This window comes from Lepidochelys kempii, chromosome 6 (assembly GCF_965140285.1).
Source record: "Lepidochelys kempii isolate rLepKem1 chromosome 6, rLepKem1.hap1, whole genome shotgun sequence".
In the NCBI taxonomy this organism is placed as follows: domain Eukaryota; kingdom Metazoa; phylum Chordata; order Testudines; family Cheloniidae; genus Lepidochelys; species Lepidochelys kempii.
The window spans coordinates 78425805-78453260 of NC_136385.1; the positions used below are offsets into that span (position 1 = coordinate 78425805).

A 27456-nucleotide genomic window follows, 5' to 3' on the forward strand; every position below is an offset into this window, starting at 1 on the left:
AGTTGTATGTCCCAGGGGCAGTTGCACCCTAAATGTTGCTTCTGTGTAGCCTTAGGGAGGTACACTCTGCAGATTGCTTCTGCCTATCTTTATGTGCAGACTCATAAAGCCTATCAGGTAAAAATAAAGTAAGTGTAATAGTTGAAACATAAATGAGTTACAAGTGTTTGGAAAAAAAAAAAAAGGATTCATTGAAAATTGGTATTTCTAAAGTAACATTCAGAAACAGTAAGATAATCTTTGCCATGTAGGTAACTCATGGTATTGTGGCAACGCTAGTGTACTCTTGCCTGTACAGCAAAGGATGTATCAATACTATTAAAGCTATTTTTTCCTAGAGGAAAAAAAAAAAAGAAGGGATTTCTAAATTGGCCGTATAAACAAAATTCATGCTAAAACTTGGCACAAAGTTCAGTATAAAAGTGAGATTTGAAAGTTTGTTTTAAAATAAGCTGTGTAGTTGTTTTAAAGTTAAAAAAGTGGTTTCATACACTTTCTTTGCATCTCTTACTTTGGATTGAAAATTTGTGCACAATTTCAAAATATTACAGACCCCAAACAGCTTCTCTGTTGAGATTCTGAGAGCTTCTGTTACTCAAGAGAAGCTGAGTATGCAACTCAACTTCCTATTCTGAGAGGAATTTCCCTTTGGGAGTGGTAGTTTTATGAGACTTCTTATCAAATCCCCTTCCCAAAATGGAGTCTATAGCTTTGTTTGGCTCTTGTGATTGGTTAGAGAAGAGATGTTCAGCATTTGTGGTGTTTCTATCAGCTTCCTCAAAAATTAATTTTTTCCCTGGCTGACTGTTAGGAAGGAAAGGGTCTTAAAAAGGCTACCAGCCCAAAGAGATGTCTTGTCTGACCATCTCTTAGCTGTGAGAGCAGAAGTTAGGCTGAACACGACCCCTCTTTTCTGTGGTGATGAGTGTAAAAAGATGACGAGAAAGGAGCCCTCACAATTTCTATAATGGTGGAAGCCCACCGCCATCTCTAGACACTTCCAGCCTTGGCAGTTCCATCAGGAAGAAGAGAATAGGAAACAATAGCACTCAGGAGATGGTGTGCTTATTTAGATGAATTCTCCATCCAACAAATCCAGTAGGAAGCAGTGTTTACCTTTTGGTTCTCTCCTTGCACACCAGGCTGATACTCTCAGAATACATCAACCAGGTACAAAGTTTTATACACGGTCTTCTTGGATTTCACGTGCCAGAAAACTGCACATCATGAGGCCTACGCAGATCTACTCAAATTATTTGCTTAAAATCAACCAAGGAAAAGATCCATCAGTAGAGATTTCTAGGATATGCCAAAAATGCTGAAAGAGGTCAATGTGCTTTACCAATTATTTTTAATACTTTTTAAGGTACACATTAGTATGCACCACACATTTTCCCAAATATATATATATATATATATATATATATATATATATACACACACACACACACACACAAGATAAATGCTGACTCTTTTTAAGGAAAAATATTTTTAAAAAATTGAATGTCAGATTCTTTTGTTTTTAAGCAAACATTTACAAATGAGGAAATTCATGCACCAATCATTATATTAGAATAATAGTAGCTGTCTGGCTTAATGCTACAAAAGCCAGGAAATTCAGAGTGCAAACAAGGCATTAAAGATGATGTGATCCTCTTTTACCATATGAATTGCACCAAGTGACACAATGTGAGTGTTAAGTAGGGAGTTTCAGCCTTAACCAAATTTCCTGGCTTGTGTGTGTGTTTGAGCCAGATCTTTAATATTTAACGAAGTTATGTGAGAGAAAACAGAAAGCACTTTCTTTAAGATGACTCCATAACACAGGGAGGAGAATTGAAAGTCACACCTTTCAGCCTCCACATTTTTTCTTTTGTTTAGTATGTAAGGAGAAGCCATCCGGAAGGAAGAAAGATTATGACTATCTATAAACTAACTGTTTGACAGAGACAGAACTGCTGATAATGAGTGGGTTGTGTCTGTAGTTTTTGGCTGCTCACAACAGCAGAGGGCTGAGGCAAAACAGAAACTCTTGATATGTTTGTCTAAAGAGGTAGTCGTGTGATCACAGGCAGCAGGAGTTCAGCTGAAGTTCAGGGCAGATGTTGCCAGTAGTTTACAGTGCAGGAAAGTAAAATTGCTTCCGGATTCACCTCTTCCTCCCAATTTCTCTTCCAACATCAGTGTTGAGCCATGCTGTGTCGCAGAGTTACAATATCAGTAGGAAAGCAGTCTTTTAGCAGGATACCACGTTCACGATGGCAGTCCAACTCCTCAATAAATCCATACCAATAGATGACTAATCCAGGACCAAATCTATTACATAATGAGAAGAATATAACATAAAATCACATATACAGAAGAAAAAAAGAGTCCACAGTCCCAGGCCAGGAATGGGTAATTCACATGCATTGTTGATTTTATTCTAAAATTGGAGTTTACCTACATTTAATTTTCAAGATTTTCATTTAATCAGGGTAGAATTGTTTTACATTTAAGTAATATCTGATTCCATGAATAAAAATGCTATTTAGAGTCTTACAGCAAACTGAAATATTTGTTTAGTTCACACTTTTACCATCGTGAACATATAACTAACCAGCCATAAGAACGGACCCCTAAGTGCCTTTGTAATAACATTTAATAACTGTGTGAGACATACAGAAGCCTCTCTTCCCTTGCTCTCCATTTATTTCAGATCTGGACATTTAAGCATTAAAAATACATGGGTTTACATAAAACCTCAGATGATGTGAATTTCAGTACAGTAAAGATCAACAATGATTGAAAATATAATCTCTACAATGAGTAAGTAACTGTTAAAGGCAAAGCACAGTCCATAGAAAGTTTCTACTGCAATGTCTCTAAAACGTGCCTCAGGAATTCCTCAGATATTACTAACATTGACTGATCCCCACTAGGCACTCTCAGGAAGTAGCCCCATGGACTATTTTACCCATCAGGAAGTTCAGACCTTGAGGCTGGGTTCATAAAGAAGTAATCACTATCAATCATTGTGTACAGCGATATGTTTTGCACATCAGTTTCACGTTTTTCCTACTGAGAGCACTTAATTAAAGGGCAGCACTACTTTTGGTGTAGTGTTGCAGGAATTTTACAGTGAAATCATAAATTATGAATGTTGGGTTAGTAAAAGGATGTCTAAAAACAGAACCACTTTCTGTAGTTTTACATTACAGCAGTCTGTACAATGTTAGGCCAAAAAGCTTTTTCTTTCTGTGATTTATTATATGCTATAGTGAACTTGCCAAAAACGACAGTGGAGGATGAGCTATTAGATACTGTATGTACAAGAAAACGTTCAATAGAATATCATTTAATGGTTTATACACAGAACTGTGCTCAGGACTCACACCAATATGGTATCCAATTTTTGTTGATGTTTAATTATAATAAAAGTGTGTCGGGGGATGCACAATAACTGAAAAGTCCACTTAGCAGACAATAGAAGCTCTCAAAACACTGGGTAGTGCCAGACTGGCTTCATTAGGGTGGTTTCTTTCCAACACTGAACTGAGGAAAACTATTTGATGTGCTCATGTAATGGAACAAACATAAAAGGAAGTAACTCTGTAGATTCCCCCTGCATTTTCAATTAGGTATTGTGTGCTACTTTCCAAAACTGTTGTGTAGTGTTGTTAAGCACCGTTTTACGGCTGCTACCTTCCACCCCAGAGGTGGGTGCATTTCAGTTGCAGAGGAAGCATTCTTCGTACATAGTTTGCATATTAGTTTGGAAAGCTCTGTGATTTTTCAGATGGAAATGCAAGACGTTATTACTGTTACAGATTTAGCCATACTAAAATAGACAGAAAATGAAGTTTCTTTAGAAATGTATTATAGGTCAGATTGTGGCTGGAGTGGAAGAACACAGCACCCTTCTCCTAGCAGTTGCACTCTATAGATGGCCAGCAACATTTGCCATCCCTGTGCTCTCTGGAACATAAGCCTTGCTTTTGGCTAGTGCCCTGTGAGGCGCATGCCGGGCAACAGCCTGCTGTTCCTCACTGTATCAACAAACACAGCTGGCCCAGCCACAGGGGGGAGCAAATTGGTGAGTGTGTTGAGAGATACTGCTGCCTGGTGCTCCCATTAGGGTAGTGAAGCTTCATGCTGTCTCCAATGTAAGGCATTGATTCACTGCCACAATCTGGCCCTAATATTTTTACAGAGAAGTGTGTTCAAACCAATCACTTCAAAGGAATATGTAACTGGGCAGGCAGTAAGTATTCTACCTGAAAGATTTTAAAAACAAACCAGACCAAAAACACATACACCCATAAAGAGAATGCATTGTGCATTTTTAATGGACTGTTTTATGCAAGTCAGAGGCTATGAAACATACATACACGTGGTACTTGTTCATTACTAGAACGTTTGCCAGGTAAAAAAACCCAGTGCTAATGAGCAGCTGCTCTTCCCTAGTGCTTAAGGAAACTTGACTTGTTTCAATCTGCACAACTATCTGAAAACTCATGTGGTAAAAGGCACTTGTCACTGCATATAAACTGTAATTTGTATTTGAAATTACAATTATTCATTAAAATAGATACTTCCAAGCCCACTCAAAAGGGATTGTAAAGCAGCTTCTACTGAACTGTCAGTGCCACAAATTTCAGAGGGGTAGTCGTGTTAGTCTGTATCAGCAAAAACAACGAGGAGTCCTTGTGGCACCTTAGAGACTAACAAATTTATTTGGGCATAAGCTTTTGTGGGCTAAAACCCACTTCATCAGATGCATGGAGTAGAAAATACAGTAAGGAGGTATAAATACACAGCATATGAAAAGATGGGAGTTGCCTTACCAAGTGGGGGGGATCAGTGCTAACGAGCCAATTCAGTTAGGGTGGAAGTGGGCTATTCTCAACAATTGACAAGAAGGGGTGGAAATAACTTTTGTAGTGCTAATGAGGCCAATGTAATCAAGGTGGCCCATTTCAAACAGTTGACAAGAAGGTGCGAGTATCAGCAGGGGAAAATTAGTTTTTGTAGTGACCCATCCACTCCCAGTCTTTATTCAGGCCTAATTTGATGGTGTCCAGTTTTCAAATTAATTCCAGTTCTGCAGTTTCTTGTTGAAGTCTGTTTCTGAAGTTTTTTTGTTGAAGAATTGCCACTTTTAAGTCTGTTATTGAGTGTCCAGGGAGACTGAAGTGTTCTCCTACTGTTTTTTGAATGTTGATGTCAGATTTGTGTCCATTTATTCTTTTGCATAGACACTCTCCACTTTGGCCAATATACATGGCAGAGAGGCATTGCTGGTACATGATGGCATATATCACATTGGTAGATGTGCAGGTGAATGAGCCCCTGATGGTGTGGCTGATGTGGTTAGGTCCTATGATGGTGTCCCTTGAATAGATATGCAGACAGAATTCGCACTGGGGTTTGTTGCAGGATTTGGTTCCAAACCCATCTGGTTCCAAACCCTGCAACAAGTCCACAAAAGCTTGTGCCCAAATACATTTGTTAGTCTCTAAGGTGCCACAAGGACTCCTCGTTGTTAGTGCCACAAATGACACTTTTCATTATATTGGCTGCAACTAGCAACAGGTTCAGAAATGCGAATTCTGATGAAAAACTTTATTTTTAAGGGTGTCCAGTGAGTCAATTGCAGGTTCCTGGCTTTAGTTAATCAGTGAAATTATTCCCTCAATCCTATATTAGACCTTTATTCGCTAACTAGTTCTGCCCAGGCTATATCTTTTCATAATATTGGTATAATCCTGTATATTATGACTGTGTATCAGAGATAGCATATGTATGATCAGATACAAGCCATACTGTATTAAAAAATGACTTAAGTGGAGCACTTAAAACCAAAATTAACTTGTTGGCACAGTAAGCATTTGCCACTGACTATGAGGAGCCCCTGCTGCTAAGAGCTAATTTCTCTTTCATTAACACACAGAGCTGGCAAATCTCAAACAATGCCAGTGGTTAATTACAGTTGCCTTAATTTGAAAAGACGTTTAACCTCTTTTATGTAGAGGATGGGGCATGGAAGTGCAAGCAAGGAGCAAGAACCACCCTTTTTAATTTGACTCCTTCCGAAGTTGTACATGTGACACTGTGGAGACTGAAACGCAACACTGCAAATTAGAGAGTCAGGCTAAAAACTTATTTATAGATTAATAACAACATTTAATACATTGGAGACTAACCTTCCTTGCAGGGCCAATGCTGAGAACTTCGGTTTACACAGAACTAGTTCAAATGACAGAGAGCTTGCTCTGCATGCCACAGGAAGTGGGACCAACCTGGCAATTCTGAGAAAAATCTTCAGAATACAAAGCAAAAGATGGTTTTACAGTCACTGTATAGGACTCCATCAGGAATACTGTATGCAATACAGGTCACTATACCACAGGAAGGATATTAATTTTTTGAGAAGGTGCAGCTCAGGGCAACAAAGAAGAAATCAGCTCTTAAGGAGCTAGGCGCAGAATCCTACAGACTTTGCTTTTGCCCAGTAGAACTGTGTAAACCTCCAGTTTTGGTTAACAGGTACTCCTGTGAATCTTCTCTTCAGTTTTGTTTCACAGTAGTTCACACCCTGTAAATCCCAAGTGCAAGCTAACCCCAAAACTCAACATGCAAAACTAGTTTTGCCTGTTTTTATGAAGCTCAATTTTTTTTTTAAAACAAATATTGGCTGACTTTTCAAACTTGAAAGGAAACAGAAAAAACAGCTGAGTATTAGCTAGTTTGGGTTTTTGTTATAAACATTTTGAATAGTTCCACATAGAAGAAAACTCAGTGGCAAGACTATTTCATATGAAGGTAATAAACATATTAAATATGCTATCAGAGAGTGGGCCTCATTGAGGCCTTTTGAACACACAGATGAATTAGGTTTCAGAGTAGCAGTCGTGTTAGTCTGTATTCGCAAAAAGAAAAGGAGTACTTGTGGCACCTTAGAGACTAACCAATTTATTTGAGCATAAGCTTTCGTGAGCTACAGCTCACTTCATCGGATGCTTTCGGTGGAAAATACAGTGGGGAGATTTACAGATGAATTAGTTTATCTTAAATCAGTTTTTAAACAGATAGTTAGCCTAGTGTAAAACCCTCTGTATACACTCTTAGGGCATGTCTATACTACAAAATTAGGTCGAATTTATAGAAGTCGGTTTTTTAGAAATCGGTTTTATATATTCGAGTGTGTGTGGCCCCACAGAAAATGCTCTAAGTGCATTAACTCGGTGGAGTGGTTCCACAGTACCGAGGCCAGAGTCGACTTCCAGAGCGTTGCACTGTGGGTAGCTATCCCACAGTTCCCGCAGTCTCCGCTGCCCATTGGAATTCTGGGTTGAGATCCCAATGCCTGATGGGGCTAAAACTTTGTCGCGGGTGATTCTGGGTACATATCGTCAGGCCCCCGTTCCCTCCCTCCCTCCATGAAAGCAAGGGCAGACAATTGTTTCGCGCCTTTTTTCCTGAGTTACCTGTGCAGACGCCATACCACGGCAAGCATGGAGCCCGCTCAGCTCACTGTCACCGTATGTCTCCTGGGTGCTGGCAGACGCGGTACTGCATTGTTACACAGCAGCAGCAACCCATTGCCTTGTGGCAGCAGACGGTGCAATAGGACTGGTAGCCGTCATCGTCATGTCCGAGGTGCTCCTGGTCGCCTGTGTGAGGTCGGCCAGGAGCGCTTGGGCAGACATAGGCGCAGGGACTAAATTTGGAGTGACTTGATCAAGTCATTCTCTTTAGTCCTGCAGTCAGTCCTATTGAACCATCTTATGGTGAGTAGGCAGGTGATATGGATTGCTAGCAGTCCTATTGCATCATCTTCTGCCGAGCAGCCATGAAATGTGGATGGCATGCAGTCCTTCTGCACCGTCTGCTGCCAGCCAAAGATGTAAAAGATAGATGGAGTGGATGAAAACAAGAAATAGACCAGATTTGTTTTGTACTCATTTGCAAACCCCCCCTTTTACCCCCCGTCTAGGGGACTCATTCCTCTAGGTCACACTGCAGTCACTCATAGAGAAGGTGCAGCGAGGTAAATCTAGCCATGTATCAATCAGAGGCCAGACTAACCTCCTTGTTCCAATAAGAACAATAACTTAGGTGCACCATTTCTTATTGGAACCCTCCGTGAAGTCCTGCCTGAAATACTCCTTGATGTAAAGCCACCCCCTTTGTTGATTTTAGCTCCCTGTAAGCCGTGTCGTCAGTCGCCCCTCGCTGCGTCAGAGCAACAGCAAACAATCGTGCATCTGAGTTGAGAGTGCTGTCCAGAGCAGTCACAATGGAGCACTCTGGGATAGTTCCTGGAGCCCAATACCGTTGAATTGTGTCCACAGTACCCCAAATTCGACCCGGCAAGGCCGATTTAAGCGCTAATCCACTTGTCAGGGGTGGAGTAAGGAAATCGATTTTAAGAGCCCTTTAAGTCGAAATAAAGGGCTTCATCGTGTGGACAGGTGCAGGTTTACATCGATTTAAAGCTACTAAATTCGACCTAAGGTCCTAGTGTAGACCAGGGCTTATTTCAGTTTGAGAGTGACTTAAGTGGTTTAGCTTAAACTGATTTCTAATTAATGTAAGATAAATAAGCCAGATTTATATTGATTTGAGAGTGTCCACACAGCCTTTTGCACTGTTTTAACTAAACTGATTATAAAATAAACCTTTAGTTAAACCAATGCAGCTTTCTTTGCATGTCAACAAGCCCTGAGACTTTGAGCTTTGCTCCTAAGAAGGAGGGATTTCACAGGGGTATGGTGAAAAACTAGAAAGGTGGAATTCTGGGAGTAGTGGGGGGAGCAGAAAGCATAGTAAGCCAGATGGTTTCTTCTATTTCCTAAAAATCGTTTATGATCTTTTATTGAAATTTTACATGCACAAATCCTCATTTTAACTCAAGAAATCACATAAAAATCAGCAAAATGTGAATCAGGCTTTAACTTGCCCTTCTGCAGAACCACTTTTGTCCTAGAAAGGAAAAAGACTTATTTATTTATCAAAGTGGTTGAGTGGAATATCACACATTCACTTAAAGACAAACTGTTCTCTAGTAATTGCCTTTTATTCTGGAATGTCTGTGTGGGGTCCATGCTAGCTTCTAAGGATATGCCCAGACATGTGAGCATTGGTAGTTGTGTCTTTCACCATCAAAAAGCCTTGCATGTGGTTTTATGAAAAATGCATTTTCAACACACAGCTCAATACTGAGCAGAAATGTAAAACAGCTTGTAATTGTTTTTAATAACTTTCACTTTATTTATTTATTTAGTCTTAGTTTATTTGTCGTAGGTGGGCTGTATACTACATGTATCCCCAGATAGTAATGTAAATAATTTCTCATTCTGAGAAGCTCTCCTAGTGAAATGTGAGTGTATGTATGTTTATAGCTAATGTACATGTGCATTTATGCATGTGTCTGACTGTGGACAATTAGAATGACAGCAAGGCCAATTGGACTTCATAACTTATTTACTATAAAAGTAAATTATAATAAATAAAAGGTTTTTAAGACAATTTTAACATAGTTCTTTAAAAGCATTGGATTAATATCTATCTATCTATCTATCTCCTGTGCAGTGATGCCTAAAACTTACATCTCTTGTATTCTTATTATTGGAAGGAATTTTGGTGTGGGCCGAGAGTATTCTGATAGACCAACAACTGCAGGCCAGATTCTCAGTTGGTATAAACTGGCATAGCTCCACTTGACTTTCCTACAGGTAGCCCTATTTACACCTGCTGAGATATGGCCTTGCATGTCTTGGCAGGGATTTAATTTCCATTGCACAAGGACTGATTTACTTTTGAATATAAACAAACATGAATATTTTTTAAAATTAAGTTACGGTACCTTTACATAAAAAGGGGAACTTTCAAATTTTGGACATGGTTGAAAGTGACTATATTTTTCTTAAACTTTTTGTAATCTTCTAGTCCATTTGCTGAACCAATCACAAGGCAGCCCATAATTCAAATAGAAGTTACCTTCGAAGTGTCATATAGATTTATATTTTTTGGCTCTACTGAAGTCTGGTTTAAAAAAAAAAAGGCAGCTATTGGAGTTGTTCTCATGTTAGGCAAAGTCAAATAACCGGAGGATGATATGTGTTCATGTTATAAATCTATCACTAGTCCAACCCTCACAAGGCTACACCTATTCCAGGTCCTGGCTATCTTAAATTACATAATAAATATTCTCACCTTATAAAAATACTTTACAATAAACAAAATATGTTTGGTTTGCAAACACAGCTCAAGGCACAGAACACACTAACTTAATAGGTGCATTAAAGCAAAGGCAAGCTGATGAAGAAAGATCATTTAGGAAACAGGCAGTCATTTGGGAGTGATCAAGCAATGTTGGAAGTCAATGGAAGCTTTGCCATTGACTTCAGTGGGCAATTTAACAATGCATTATGTCTCAAGGTTTGTCCTGCTTCAAGTAAAATTACCAAATCTATTTTATGCAGTCGGGTGAAATTTGACCTATAATGAAGTCAATGGAAAAACACCCATTGACTACAACAGGACCAGGATTTTCTTTTAATGTCTACTAGAAATTTTATTAGTGTCCCCATTTTCAAGGAGGTTATAACTCAGAAATGAAAATTCCTTTGGATTGATAAGGGTGCAGAAATCTCCAAAGACTATTGGACACTGATGCAATATACTATGGGAATGTGGAATGTCGGGGCTATCCAGGGAAGGAAGGTGGATGGAGACTAATAGCAGCCCCCAGTGTCCCTGTAGTCACGCCTCTGTTGAATACTATTACATTTTAATGAGCTTTTGTTTACACTAGCAGCCTTTTAGCTGTGTGATAAGGCTCTTAAGGCATCAGTCAAAATTTAGCATTTTTGTTGGCCACATTTAATCAAACTTACAATATGATTTAAATACTTTAGGCATTCTGAGAAATAAAAATAAGCCATGCGATATTTATGTGCATACCAGGAAATATGTTAAAAAGACATTTTAAAATTTACACAGTACAAATCATAAATATGTATTGATAGAATGGACTGATATTGTGTAAGTCACCGTCATTAAAAATATTATAAACACAATTTAACTTTTGGCTGCATAATGCATTTTTAATAAACAAACTGTCAAAATACATTATTCACCTATGGAATTCGTTCAAAGCTGAGAACTGTTCTCTCAGGCAAATAAAAGGATTTTTATAATCTTCAGTGACAGATTTTTTTTAAATAGTTCTCATGGAAATTAACTTTCAAAAGCTATGATTAAATAATATTAAGGTTACACAGATTTTCAAGGATCAAGGCTTGCTAAGTGAAGGCTGACACAGTGAGTGAGAAAGAAAAGGCACGTTGGCTCAAGGACAGTGAGTGTTAAGAAAAATGGTCTTGACTGAACTTTTAATTTCTCTGGCTTACATGGGTTCATGTCAAAACCTAAATTTTACTCAAAAAGACGATTTTCTTCTTGCAAAATCTTTGAGACACTGATCACTGTGTGTGATTTTGCTCATTAAGGGCTTGAGTCAGTAAAGTTTGTGCTGAAGTCCCAATGACTTCAACGTTATGTACAGTACTTGAGGCCTAAGACACTTGGGCCTTGATCCTGTAAGGAGATCTGTGTGAATGCCCCTCTGTGCCTCTACTAAGCTTCTTGCAGTACTGGGGTTTAGGTGATGAGAATGTAAGATAGTACAGACATATTTCTGGGTAATTAAGTGAAGTTCAAAAGAAAACATTTGGGAGCAAGTGGGCCAGTAGAGGTAGCGATCCTCATTGTGCTTGTGTCTAAGTGTGCTTGATTCTGGCCATTCCACTGGCCTTTGGTGGATTATGCCTCACCAATCATACTCATTTTGGAGGATACTAATTATTTCTGCTCTCCTGGCAATTAGTCAGTTCTAATGACCAGTTAGGAGGTTAAGGCTTAGAGCTAAAAAGGGCGCCCCAAAGAAGAGGCAAGCACAGTCCAAGGACTTTATCCACCTAGACTACTGGATTCAGGTTTAAGTGAAAACTCCCTAAAAGAGAAATGTGATGTTCTGTGTATCCTTGTCAGCTCAGGACACCGTTCCTTAATAAGACAGTTTGGGCATCCCTACTACAGGAGAAGTGGGAGAAGTTAAAAAAACCTAAACAAACTAAAAACAGTAAAAGAGATATAACTAGTTGCACAGATGACAATAGAACTATCAGAAAACTTTCTAAAATGACTTCCAAAAAATTCTGAGCGCTTTCAGTAGAGTATGTGTGTGTGTGTGAGTGCACGCTTTATATTATTCTGTCACATTTATGTATTTAGATTGCAGTCTAAAAGGGACTTCGCACTGAAAGATGTCTTCCAGGGTTCTGCATTTCCTCACTGTACATTTGAAAACACAGTAACATGGGACTTATAAAACAAACCCATCCAAAGGAGCAGCACTTTTCCTTCCTGCCACCCATCAGTTAATTTCCAGTCAGGTGAACTGTCACATGCTTGCCATCCATCTTACCACTCCAAGTTAGACTCTGCAAGAGTTATTTAGTTATTGTCCTTTGAGAAGGTGACTAACGGTTACTCATTGAGTTAAACAATTGTCATATTTATTTTTGAAGAAGCCAAAGTAAACGTATTTGGGGAAGAATAAGATCCTGCCAAATTTCTACTTTCTGATTAAAACCCATACAATAAAACAATGCTTTTTGAGGCTCTTGCTTATTCTGTAGGTTCAGTGAGAAACCTTAATGTCTGTTAGTTGCAATGCAAAGACTGCTGATCGAGCTCACTATTGTTTGATTTCTACAAGTTTTAAGCTATATATCTGCATTGAGAGAAGTTATTTTAAACATTTGGTTATGCTTGTAACACTCTTCTTTTAAAGGAATGCCTACCTGTAAACTGCCTCTTATCCTGGGTGACAGAAAATATGAGACAAGGTATTGAATATGGTTAGACTTAGATCCAGGCAGCCAAAAGTGCTGGCCAACTCACATTGCCATTAGGTGATTAATAGTTGTTTATTTTTAAGGCTTGAACTAATAGGCTGTCCTAAAACCAGTGCAAGATGATATCTGAATAATCTGTGAGTGCTTTCTTTTTATGCAGCTGTTGATCAGGCTTCTGTCCTTGCCAGAGTACTAACATGTGCCAAAATTATATTTAACAGGATATTTTGAACTGCTTACCCCATGGTTTATAAAAAAAAACTTGCAAAATTATGCTGCTAATCTGAAAAATTGATCAGCAAATTATGATAGCAAAACATTTCAATAGATGAATGCATTACATGAGTAAATACCCAACTTGCTGAATGCAGTTCCCAGAATCAGCACTGAAGAGGATATTCCATATTAAATATATATAGATAGATATAGATAGATAAACATTTAGAATCCTTACACACGAATATACAATAAAACAAACAATAGAACAGATAAACTAACAAATGGAACACAGCTCGTTTGTGCTTCCAACTTCCCAAATCATAGAATTAGTCCAAGACTGGATAGCAAATCATGCTGAGCAACTTCACACTATGTTCCTTAGCAGTTTAACTGCCAAACATACTATGGCGTATAATTGACAGGCAGAACTATTTTACACTTAAACACAGAATTATGCATAAGCATGAGCCATACAGGTAACAAACTCATGCAAGAAGGGAAAACCAATCTTTATCATCTTCACCTATTTGCCTTATCTGTTCTCCAACTGTGCTGCCCATTACTGTGGCACCACACATCCATCCAGAAGGGAAGCAAATGCCTCCTTCCACGTTGGATATCTTTGCTTCCTTTGGAATCTGTTGGCAGATTTCTGCTGTGTCTGGCATTCTCCCATTTCATTCTGAATGTGTCACCTCCAGTGCCTGGGACTCTCCAGTCTGTCTCCTGTTTGATACGTAATACTCTCCACCAGTGTTTCTCAACCTTTTTGTGCTGGTGACCCCCTTTGGACTTAAAAAAAAAATGTAATCCCCTTACTAAGGCTTGAAAAAATTGTGACCCCCTACCTCAAATATTATTAAGTAAATTATTAATACTCAGGGCCAGCGTTAGGGCGTGGCAAGCAGGACAACTGCCTGGGGCCCCATGCCAAGCTAAGTTACATGCTTCAGCCCGCACCACCCAGGGTTGAAGCATGTAACTTAGTTTCAAAGGCCCCTTGTGGGGTAGGACCCTGGGCAACTGCCCTGCTTGTCACCCCCTAATGCCGGCCCTTTACTTGTGATCACCCTAACCCGTCTCACGACCCCCACGTTGAGAAACACTGCCCTACACAGTACAATCCTAACCTGTCAGTCTTGTTTTTCCCCCTTGCACTTAAGATCGAAAATTGTATAAATTTTTACCTTTTATTCTGAAAAGATGCACACAATTGAGTCACATGAGAGTTATTGTTGCTGATACTTCTTATCACTGAAAACTCTCCTGGGCCTCAAAACATAAATGAAAACATTTTATGTGGACTTACAACATAGCTCCTCTTCTGACAAATTTATAATGCTATTTAGGCTTATTTGCAGATTAATCACCCTTTTCAGTGGAGTAAAGTTATCAGTCCAAAAAAAAAATCACAAATTATTTTATTACTCCTTTTTTTGGCTTGCACCATACTGGACTAGTTTGTTAGCACAATGTTAAAATACATTTTTCAAACTAGAGATATTCATGAGATATTGGTTTATGTGGTTAGCTTGGGAAAAAACCACCACTACTTGTGAGGAGGATCTAAACGGAATAGCAGATTTGTCAAGATTGGCAGTGACATGTCATATTCCAGGTCTGAGACTACAATTGACTACTACAGTTTGCAACATGATAAAATCACATGACCCAGAAAACCTTTTCTGGAGTAATTAGAAGAGCAGAGTGTGTCTAGATATAATAGCAGAGGGGTAGCTGGATCATTTAATTGCTGCGTGATCTTATATAAATCACTTAATCTATTCAGGCCTCAGTTTACCCATTGTAAAATGAGTTATCACCTAATTCACAGGGATATTGTGAAGGTTATTGTTTCTGTGATTGAGAGGCCCTTGTATGTATTAAAATACAATCCTGGTAGCGAAGTACAAATTATTATTTACAGATTACTCAAATTTTGAGAAACTATGCATTATTTCAAAGTTTAGAAGGATGTGTCTCAGGCCCAATAATGGTTAAGATGTTAATAAAACCCTTGTTTACCGTTACAACATTGAAGTTATTTGTGGCTCAGGGTTTTGCTGGCTAACTCCCATGGTAACAACCACCACTAAAAATCTTTTAAATGTTCTATTAAGCACACAGAAAAAAGAAGAAAAGCAATTAAAGCAACAAAATTTAAAGTGTTAAGTAAAGCTTTCATTTTAACAATTTCCCTTATTCCCTTTCCATTTAGCTGCAAAGAGTCATTTATAGGGGAAAACCCCTGCTTGACAGTCTTTTAAGATGGCATTAATTGTTCTTTTTGAAGAAAGGAGAAAAAGTTAATTTACATGGCCTTGCGCTGCTGATCCACTCCAACCCTTTTCCCCTTTATAAAAAAAAATACACAAAAAAGGGAGAAAAAAGAATAGGAAATATATAAAAAATTCAACTTCTGTTTTTGATGTTTACTCTCGCTTGCAACCTAACAGGTGGGAAAGTGGTGATGTTTGATGTAGTTCTTAGATTCTGTGGGAGTTAGTTCCAGTCTTTGTGGGGAGGGAAAGTGGTGAGATACAGACTTCTCTGTCTCCTGCACAAACAAGCTTTGCCCTGGTTGTGGACATCTCCATTGTGCCTAAGTAGTGGAAATTTTGACCATGGTCCTTATTTTGGAGCTTCAGGTAATATTTTAGGTATCCTGGGCCCATACTATTGAGTGTCATGAAAGTAAGGACAGAGACCTTCACTGTGCTTTGAATATGGGAAGACAGTGTAGAGGGCAAAGGATATTTAAGGCATTGCTTCTAGCTAGCCTCTCTAGTCACAGGCTTACCGTTCTGTTGCAAAAGGTTGTTCTCTTGGCCACCTAAGTGAGACTCTTATGAGGCAGAAGGCAAAAAGAGAAAAATAGGATAGAGGAGAAATAAGGCGGTGAAGAAAAAATTATCTCAGTGTCGTGGGTAACAATAGGAATCTCAGGTTCACATCTGAGGTGGTCAGGATTTAGCCAAAGACAACAGAGATAGTTATGTCATCTGGTTCTCTCTCACTGCTGGGTCTGGTCAGGTCATCTTTCAGGATCAGAATGATGAAGGCCCAGTGGTGTTATGGTAGACCCCAGGGTTCCTTAGTGATGGGTGGGTGTGTGGGTAATGATAAAGTTCACTTCTTTCTAGTTCTCTGTCCTGCTATCTTACTATTCCCTTCAGTGAATTCTCTAGATGAGCAATGTCCAGTTAGGGGTGACAACCTCAAGCCATTAAAATTAGCCCATTCAAAACACAGTTTGGTGATTTGAACTATAAACATTTCTTCACATTTTGAGGCTCTTTCAGCTCATTTTCATATCAACCTCTGACTTTACCAGCAGTCTTGAAGACCCCTTATCACAGTTTTCTTTAACATTTAATCCAGTTTGTATCAGTACTACTTTAACTTTTCCTTACTTTTATAAATAATTTTATACAATGATCTCAGTTGGACTTTTTGTTACGCTGGATAGCTTAGAACACAGGCTTCTGCACAACAGAGTGCTATAGAATTGTTAAATATTATTTATTATTATAATCCAGTACATAATTAAGATTAGAATAGCAATCATGGAGAACAAGATGAATCAGGAGATAGATAATGAGATACAGAACTTTTCATCACAAAATCACTGGCAGGAATTCCATACAGGTCAGTAGTGACTGAAAGTTATTACCATCATGTGGTTTCTCAGTTGCCTGACCAGTGATTACATGAAATGATTTCGTACTCTTAGTCCAAGTCTCATAGATTCATAGACTTCAAGGTCAGAAGGGACTATTGTGATAATCTAGTCTGATCTCCTGCACATTTCAGGGCACAGAACCTCATCTTCATCCTGAAATAGACCCGTAACCTCTGGCTGAGTTACTGAAGTCCTCAAATCATGGTTTAAAGACTTCAAGATACAGAGAAGTCATCATTTACACTAGTTTAACCTGCAAATGAGCCATGCTGCAGAGGAAGGCGAAACGCCCCCAAGGGTCTCTGTGAATCTGACCTGGTGGAAAATTCCTTCCCGATCCCAAATATGGAGGTCAGTTGGACCCTGAGCATGTGGGCAAGACCTGCCAGGCAGATACCTGGGAAAGAATTCTCTGTAGTATCTCAGAACCCTCTCCATCTAGTGTCCTGTCTCCAGCAGTTGGGGATTTTTGCTACTGGCAGTTGCCAATTGGCCACATGCCATCATAGGCAGTCCCATCATACCATCCCCTCCATAAATTTATCAAGCTCAGTCTTGAAGTCAATTAAGCTTTTTACCCACACTGCTCCCCTTAGAAGGCTGTTCCAGAACTTCACTCCTCTGGTTAGAAACCGTTGCCTAATTTTGAGCCTACACTTGCTGATGGCCAGTTTATAGCTATTTGTTCTTGTGTCCACATGGACGCTTAACTTAAATAACTCCTCTCCCTCCCTGATATTTATCCCTCTAATGTATTTACAGAAAGCAATCATATCTCCCCTCAGCCTTCTTTTGGTTAGGCTAAGGAAGCCAAGCTCTTTGAATCTCCTCTCAGATTGTAGGTTTTCCATTCCCTGGATCATCCTAGTAGCCCTTCTCTGCACCTGTTGCAGTTTGAATTAATCTTTCTTAAACACGGGAGACCAGTATTGCACACAATATTCCACCAGCTGTCTCACCTTGTGTAATGGTACTAACACTTCCCTGTCTCTACTGGAAATACCTCACCTGATGCATCCTGGGACTGCAATAGCTTTTTTCAGGGCTGCATCACATTGACGACTCATAATCATCCTGTGATCAACCAATACACCCATGTCTTTCTCCTACTCCTCTGTCACTTCCAACTGATAAATCCAAAGCTTATCCTGATCTTCTTTATATGATATTCCGGTCCTCCTCTGTATTGGCTATAACTCCCAACTTTCTGTCATCCACAATTTTATTAGCACACTCTCACTTTTTGTTCCAAGGTCAGTAATAAAAATGTTAAATAAGATTAGTCCCAAGACTGAACCCCGAGGAACTCCACTAGTAACCTCCCTCCAGCTTGACAGTTCACCTTTCAGTATCACCCATTGTAGTTGTTCCTTTAACCAATTCACCAAGACTTTGCATACAATTGAGGTCAAACTAACAGGCCTGTAGTTTACTGAATCATTTATTTTCCCCTTCTTAAAAATAGAAACTATATTAGCAATTCTCCAAAAGTCATAAAAAACACTAGCAGAAAGACTGAACAAATGGGCATTGGGAATGAAAAACCTCCTCCTCCTTAGATATGGCTCTTCCAGGTCAAAAGCATAAGGATGGGCTGGTCAGGAGAAGCATATATTGCTACTACACGTTGCACTTGTTCTGTGGATAAATAGGTCTTTCATTTTAAAGGCCTGTCAATCTCACAGCCTCCAAAGTTCTAAAATCCACATAAACATTTCTAAACGATATTTTTAAAGTATTTCTAATAGATTAGAGATTAGTTTAGTTAAGTTCAAATGGAAGAAAGAATACAGCATTGCCTGAACTACTTCATTTCACTATGGCAACAACAGAAAAATGGTAAATTCAAGAGATTAAGAGAGCCACAATTCTAGTGGAAGCAGCAAAAGTAGTAATTAAAAATTTCTTTATAATTTTTGTTGCATGTAGGCACCTTTGAACCATTCTTTAATTAAAAAAAATCAATTTCAAGTAGGAATACACACGAGATATTATAAACCAGATGGAGCAGTTTCTATTTGCTTAAGTGATGTTTCCCTTTTAATGTACTTATTTGTTCTTATTTGATTAATGCTGCTAGTATTTCATTCTGTGCAAATGTATGGAAATCTGACTTTAAAGACCTTTGTGCTACTGAATGCAGTGAATTTTTTAAAATACTTATACCAAAGTGTCTTGATGGATTTTGGGATGCTTTATGGCTCAAATGAAGTGAAATGACAGACATTTCTGATATCTTGTGAGGTAATATGGGTATTAGCATGTCATCACTCTTCTAAAGGGAGCTGGTTGGTTACAGATCTATTTAAAGCGCACAGGAGTCTCTGTCATGACTACATTAAAATAGATGGACAAAAGCTGAGATATTTGAAACCTTTGTCCAAGGGTGCTTGTGGATAAATGAGTATATAGACACTATCTTGTTCCTATACTGTAGGAATTGCAAGGTTGTGTAAAGTACTGGTTAGAGGAAAAACTGTACTTCACTTAAAAACAGCGTCTATATTTGAGTTGAATGTTACTTTGTAAATACATAATAAACAAAACCAAATAAATGCCTATCTTGTCATCAAATATGACGACAGTAGGGAAACACTGCCTGTGATTTGTTTATATCAATTAGTTCTGGCAGCCATGACTACTGATAGAACATTTGTTATTTGTAGTATTTAAAACTCAGGAATTAATATACATTATTTTATCTAGGACTGGAGCAAGGTGCAGCTTTGAAGTGATATGAGTTTTTGTTGTTGTTAATCATTATCCTGATGTTTGTACACCATTCAGAATTAAACTGTAACACATAAAAGGTACCATTAAAGTTCTACTCTGATTTAAGTGCAAACTTAATAATAAATAATCATAATAATAATAATAATAAATCACATTTGTTTTGATTTCTTGGCTATTTCTAAATGCAGTAAATTAAATTCACAATACATCATATTTTTTCAAACCATAAGAGTCACGAACACCATGATAAACAAAATCAAATCCATGTACAAACATTTGTCTTCAGTTATACACAATGACAAATATTTGTACATGATGACGTATATTTAGAAAATGAAACACCAGAAAAGTACTCAAGATTCTGGAAGATGAGAACAAAGGAGGTAAGATTATTAAAAGGAATTTCCAACTCTACTGAACAGCTTGAACCAAAATCATACAGGACTGAGTTTATGAACAGAGTTTATTATTTATTCAGATTTATAAATAGCTATACTCACTCCCATTTTTTATCAAAGACCTTCTACAATATCTAGGGCCAAGTTAAAAAAACCTAATATCTACACTGTCTCCAATTTGCCCTCTCCTTCCAAACTCCTACCGCCACACAATCCGTCCCTCTAACTTTGGAAAAATTCTGGGAGAGAAATGGGCATTGCAGTATGACCAGAAAGTCAACAGACTCATGATCTTTTGAGCTGATGAGTGAAGCAAATTCCGAAGACCTATCACTGAGAACTCCCTGCCCCTGAAATTAAAGGAGATTTAGCTTGATTGCTTCAGATATCACCTGGCTTTGTATCTGAGAGATGGTCAAAGGGGAGAAAGGCAATCTGAGGTACCAAGTGTTCCACCTGATTTAAAGCTTCATAAATTCGAAGCAACACTTTAAATTGCACTAGGAAATGAACTGGAAGATAGTGCGGATTACTGGACACTAGTGTAATGTGAGAAAACCCCTTCAAAGAGGTTGTGATATTTACTTCAGCTGAAATCGACAAATGCTTTTAAGGAGTAGCTGCACATACAAAGCATTAAAGTAATCAAATCTTGATCCAGGACTTTTTGTCACTTTCAGATCATAGCCCCATGATCAAGCATAAATGATAAAAAGCACTTGACCCCTATGTGGAAATCCAGATGTGGCTGAGGATCCCCAGACTACAAACTTCAATATCAAAAGGTGAGAAAACTTCCAGTTAAGGAAGTATTTTTCAGCTTTGCCAATTCCTCTCGTTGCTTTCCCCAATCTAGCAGCATAACCTAAAGTTTTGTTTTGGTTGAATCTCACCGGGATCACTTTTGCTTAAACCCCAATCATGGCAAGATATTGGGTAAAGCTGTCTACTTTCCATTAAAACACAGTTAGAACTGGATCATGAATAATCACCAAACTCAGAAACTGATTAATTAAGAATCACATAGTAAGATTTTCATCCTGCCTTTTAAGCAAGAAATATTGTTGACAGCAAGCCACTCTGGTGGTACACTATTCCGTTGGCTCCCTGTTCAACTCTGGATCCTCTTCAAGGTCCTGGTCTTAATGTTCAAGGCCCATAACAGGCTAGTGTCCAGTTAAGAGATCCTTTTTCCATCCAAGACCCACTAAGACAGCTGCATGCAATGTGGGCAAAGTCCAAGGCAAATCTACTCATAGATAAAAGCATGATGCAAGACCTGCCATTTCCCTCAGTAATAAGGTCTGAATGGTAATCAGCCATCATTTCTTACGAAGAGAGGTTAAACTAAAGATAAAACAAAATGCAAACAAAGCATACTGAATCTATCAGTGAGTGGAGATGTTGATGCACACATTTTAGTAAAGTTCTTAATTTTGTACTTAACAGCTGTATAAAACAATGTTGGATACTTCAGAAATGCCTAAGCATTAGATAGAGGTATGTATCTTAATCATTCTACTAATCTGAGTATCCACCTTCTAACATGATGGGGAAACAGAAGATGCTTATTCCCGAAAAAGAACCAACAAAATACACAAAAAATATCTACCACTTCCTTAGATGACATACATTTTTATTTTGGAGGTGAAGTCATTCAGTATCACTAGTTGACACCCAAGTTGCACAGAAAGAGATGCATGCAGCTATTGTAGTTCAGTCTACTCCTAGCAAAAATCCCTTCAATATAATTAATATAGTTTTTGGTATTTAACTAAAAAAAGGGGGGGGGAAGCTAAGGAAATATGTGGCAAAAATGAATGTACTTTGTGTGAACACAAAACCAGAAATAACAGAAATTGGAAGCACAGCTGATTACTAAACACTTACATATCATTTAAGAAAAAGGGCCACAAAATTTTTTTAGAAAAAAGCATGCAAGTAAACCAGATTGTCCACTTCACACAAAACAACATTTATCAAACATTTCTGCAAAGAAAATTGGTGAGAAACTCCAAGAACAGATGCTGGAATATGGCATCCTAAATTTACAGCCATGCTCTGCTTTAAACTTTTCCCCAACATAGCTAGCTTAAAATAAGTCTATTGGAGAGTAGTCTTTTAATTGTTCATGCCTTTTATGGAGGGTTCAGTGAAATAGCATTGTCCGGTCTTGGGATCTTCCAGAGAAGAATAATTCATTTAAAACCTCAAGTGCACCAACAGCCTGGCAGGCTACTGAAGGACAAAGATTATTTTTGAAGTAAATGTTTTATATGCTTTCCATATTAGTTTTGCATCTATTACTTTAACATTAAAATATTAACAAAATTACGACCTTTACCATTTGAAGAAAAAGTCAAACAAAACAAGGGGAACAGTAAGAACATGGGGGAAGTGCGACGCTGTAGCACTTCTGGTGAAGATGCTCTAAGCTGACAGGCAAGAGCTCTCCCATCGGCTTAGTTACTTCACCTCCCACGAGTGCATTATTCACACCCCGGAGTGACATAAGTTATACCGAAGTAAGTTCTGATGTGATCCCAGTTTCCCCAATTCCCATATATGTTTTTACCCAAATACAGATTGTACAATTAATTTGTCTAAGTTCTAGAATGCTGACAGACTGCTCTAATAAGCTCTGTAAATACAATCTGTAACCTGTCTTCTAGAAAAGAAGAGCATATACCTTCAACTATATGTTGTTTTTGGTATTTAAGTTAATTAGATTCTAACCATCAAGTTAAATAATCCTACACAAACAAAGCTACTGTCTAGCAAACCAAAGATATAATATAGCAGGCTCCCCCAAAGGTAAGATTGCTGGTGTAGTTGCTCCAAAGAATGAGTATAAAGAAAATAAAAATAATCAAATGAATTTTAAAATTCAGTACGATTCTGTAAAACATTATAGGAGCAGTCGGCAAAATTAGATTATTTTCAGATAGCCTATTTATTATTGTATTGTATTAGAAATCTCAACCTTAAACATATTTCTCTGTCTTGCTTTAAGGCTCATTATTACAATACTACCTTCAGAGTAAGGCAAGGATAAATACTTGGCTCTTGAGAACAGTCTTTGGGAAATGTACATTGTGTTTACTGTTATTTGATGATGAAATGTCAACAGACTAAAATATTTGTATAATAAATTATTCCATTCAATAAAAGCATCAATAGTTTGGCTGGTTTTAAAATATAATTTGCACTATAATGCACTGGAAGAAATATCCTTAATGTAAAAGCCTTGCCACGTACATTAGTCTATACTAAACCACAACCCCTTACCCCCACTTTAAAGTAATGTTAAAGGTCTGACAAAGCCACAACTGCAAGGAAATTCAGAGTTAAGACTAAAAATCTTTACATACCACTTTATGCCTAGGTACAGTAACTCACTGAGCATATTAAGGGTAGACCATTAATTCAGAACTCTCTGGCTTTCTGGGTTTTAACATAAAAACATTCATGGCCAAGATTATCAAAATCTAGTGCCTACAGTTAGGCTTCTATGTACATGTTTGCACATCTAGATATAGGGTCTGTTTTTTAAAAAAAATGTTGAAGACTCATCAGCTTCACTAAGTTTATTTAAAAAAACATAGCTACAATTTAAACAAAAGACAGTAGAAAATACAGGGCAGACTGCAACTGGATAAAGGGACTGTGTGATAGGGGCTTTCCAAATCTATTAGAAGACAGTTTCTACCCTGACTAATACAGCCCATAAAGACAAATATGGCCTACATATGAAATCAGGATATAATGTGTAAGCATGGTGATCAGACTGCTGACAAAGCATACTTTTTAGTAGTATAATATTTATAAAAATAAAATGAATAAGAAGTTTTTGGCCTGCTACCCTCATCTTCCTCATCTCTCAGAAAAGCCAACTTCAATTTGAGTGTCCCCTTACCCCTCTCTCCCAATATTTGACCCCTTTCCTTCATATAATTGAGTGGTTCTCTCTGAGGTTGTTATTTGTGTCTCACAATAATCATATCAGGCCACGAAGTTCAAGAATGAATTTGGTGACTCTTGTGGGGTCCTCTGTAAGGGTTTGATCTAAAGTGTCAAATCCGAACATTTGCCTTACAACATTACAGTCAAAGGCGTTAAAGCCTGCTCCCGACACAACTTGCAGAGTTGATATATTTTAGTCCCATCTCTATTGATTTTCATTCCTACAGGGTGCCCTGTCCGTAATCTCACAATAGTTAGTGTTATTTTCTGAGATGCTTTGATATCAGAGGATCTTTTATCTTTGACCATTTATTTCAACTAAAATTTTCCTTCACTGGGAGGCACTATCCTTGAGCATTGTCACTCTTACCTGAGTTTCCAATCTTCCAACTTTGGCCAGCTTATCAGATACCTCACTTCTGTACATACCAGCGTGTGATGGACTCTACTGAAAAGTCCATTCATTGCCTCGATATCTGAGCCTCCACACCTCCTAATGAACTGCATCAATAAGAGCATTCTGGTTTCTCCAAAAGGAACTGAGGATTGCCACCTGCAAGTCAACAAACACCACAACATCTGCCTCTATTTCTGCTCTGCTTATTTCTTGCACAGCAGTGAGAATAGCTTTCATTTCAGCCATATAATTTGAGAGGATATATCCCAAATAATACACTTTTTGTACTCATTCCATTGGGCCACTGGATGAAGACACCACAACAACCATTCTTGAATGATATCTCTGATGAACTATCAGTTTACATGTGAATTTGACTGATACCATTGGATGGTCTTCTGCATTTTTCCTTAGTGTACCCTAGTCCATGTATTCCATCTCTCCCTTGAAGGGAGAGACATTTACTAAAGTAAATACGTTTATGTGGAGGATTAACTGGACCTACAAGCTTCTTCATACACTCTACCCTCCTGACGTCAAATCTTCCTTTTCTTCAGTAGCCTTTACATATTTCAAAATAAGATGACTGTTTCAGCCTTGTTTTGATTTTCCCATTTCTGAACAGACCTGAGCAGTGATGACATTCAGGTGGGAACAAAGACAATTTCCATACTGAATTAGTGGTATTTTTCTACGGTTCTTAAGAGGTTGAATATCAGACTTTTGTTCACAAATTGCTGTTGGAGTGAATCTTACTGCTCCAGTTATCAAGTGAACTATAGATGACTGCTCAATGTTGAATTTGGCAATGTAACTAGGAGCAATATATGACCAAATAGGGGAGGCATATTCAAGTACTGGGCTAACTATCAAGCAGCATGCTGTTGTCAGTGTGCTAACACGTGTACCTCAATTGGTGTCAGTGATACTTCTTAAGAGATTCAGTCTCCACTCTGCTTTGACTGCCACCTTATTGACTTGTGGTCCAAACCTTAGTTCTGTGTCCAAGGTCACTGCAAGATATACTGGGTTCCTCTCTGCAGCAATACTTTCTCCATCCAATGTTGATTTTGGACTGTACTTGAACACCTTATGGTTTGTGGTGAAGTAGGTGGACTTTGTTTCTTCAGCTGGAATTTATGTTCATTTGCCCATCTAGTTACAATTTCCAAGTCTTCATTCAGTCTTACCTCATTACATCTGTTTCACAATCTGAGATCTGAAGCACGGTATCATCTGCACACGTGTATACAGATGATTTCAAGCGTCCTGACAATGCAGAGGAGTATAGCAGGAAAAGAAGAGGAATTAGAACTGAGCCCTAAGGTAAGCAGCTGACTTAGTACCATACTCAGTCCTAGGCAACTCATTATTTTTAATTTAAATGTTTGGCATACGTTATGATCCAGATGAAAATGAATGATGCTTAGATCTTAAGCCAATTTGCTGAGATCAGCAGTTTTATATAAGCCACTAATCAGCATGTTCATTTGTTCTTTGCAGCACATCCTGACAGTAAAACAAGAATCGGGACAGCACTAGCAAACAAAAGTGACAGAATAATAGTAATTTGCATTATACCTGATCCTGCATTATATCTGAGATGCAGAACTTGTCTGTAGCAGATTTAAACCATAGGTAATGAGTGCTTCTTTGTAGCATACTCCCAAAAATTCAGTAAAGCGATAGAGAAAAAATTGTAGAATAAAATGAGTTACAAGATGCTGATCAACTCATCTAAGAATTAAGTCCAAAAGAGAGTACTATTTCATATAAAGGAATTGTAAAAATTGTACAAAAAAAGGGACTGGATTGCAAATAGTTACCTTTTGATGGTTATTCAATATATTTATTACATATGATTTGGTGATCTCATCTGAAATCCTATTAGACATGTCCACATCACAAAACCATGGCATCTTATTGGAAGACTTAGCATAGAGGTCAAAGACTGAATGGGCATGGAGTCTGAATTTTCCATTCATCCCAACAGGTGATCACTCTTTCCGCATCAGAGAAGAACAGGAAAGGGAAACTAAATCCACTGCCATAAGTGCTCTGTGGTTAAATAGAATGTAATCAGTACAGTGCTGTCAACCCCAGCACAAAAGCAGAGTAAAATTCAGAAATTGCAAAATTTCAACATTGATTTTTGTCCCTGTCACACTGTTTGGAGTGGTTCATGACCATAAGTGCCACCCTCAGGCCAGACTGTCAAAAAGTAGGGCAGACACCTCAATCTGGTGGTATGTTATATAATCAGGAGTTCACATTTGTTACTAGGTTTGTGAAATCTAAAGCATTATACCAGTCTTATTATGGAGTCACAGGAAGTCCACTTGGGCACTCCAGTCTATCCCACCACCCAGGCAAGCTGGACTTAGTCATAAATGGTTACTTACACCAAAGCTCACAACATATATAGGTTACTCCCAGTCCCAAGAGACCAGTCACTTATATCCCATCTAAGACAATGTTGCTAGCCAATCCTATAATAAACTATTAAATAATAAAAGAAATGAGAGAGTTATTTTCAGGTTAAAGCAAACAAACATATACACATAAATAAGTTACGGTCTATGGTTCCAATAGGTGACAGAGATGTAATAATCTGTCAGCACTCAGTATCTTTTAGGGCTAACTCAAGTTGACCCTGGGGATCTCTGCTTTTGAGTCCTAGCTCCAGCCCTGAAAGAGCCCAAACAGCAAAGAGATGAAGAATTTTCATGTCAGCTATCTTTATTTCCTTCCTCCAGAATTCAAGTTCATGGGACAAGCTAACATACAGGTGAGCTAGTCTGGTTTTCATCTATGTATTTGTCAGAGTTCAGCTGATGCCTACAGCCATAGCAAGAGCTGGCACCAGGTCACAGTCCTGAAACATGACAAAAAGTTGAAATGTCGAAATTTTCCATAGAATGGAAAAAAAATTGATTTGGAAATACTGAAAATATTGTTTTGATATTTTTGATCATAATGTAGCATTTTCAAAATAGAAATGTTTTGCTTCAGTTTCCCAAATTGCTTTTCAGCATTAGACTGTCTTTGTCTACTGTCTTGTAAGAATGGTGGGTCTGGTCTCCATAGTCATGCAACTCCGGTGATGCTCCATGCAGAGGAAATGCACTGTGGGAGATGCAGTCCCCTCAGAAGCCC

At 38.2% G+C, this 27456-nt stretch overlaps 1 protein-coding gene across 4 annotated transcripts in view; it reads right to left on the reverse strand.

Annotated features, from left to right (window-relative positions):
• Positions 1-1446: 1446 nt before the first annotated feature.
• The window catches only part of CDIN1 (CDAN1 interacting nuclease 1), a 188012-nt gene continuing 162002 nt past the window's right edge, over positions 1447-27456 (reverse strand). For all 4 annotated transcript variants that reach the window (XM_073348878.1, XM_073348877.1, XM_073348876.1 and 1 more), the window contains exon 11: positions 1447-2316. In XM_073348878.1, coding sequence (XP_073204979.1) covers positions 2181-2316 — 136 coding nt within the window. In that variant the 3' untranslated portion in view covers positions 1447-2180. The remainder of the gene's footprint in view (positions 2317-27456) is intronic.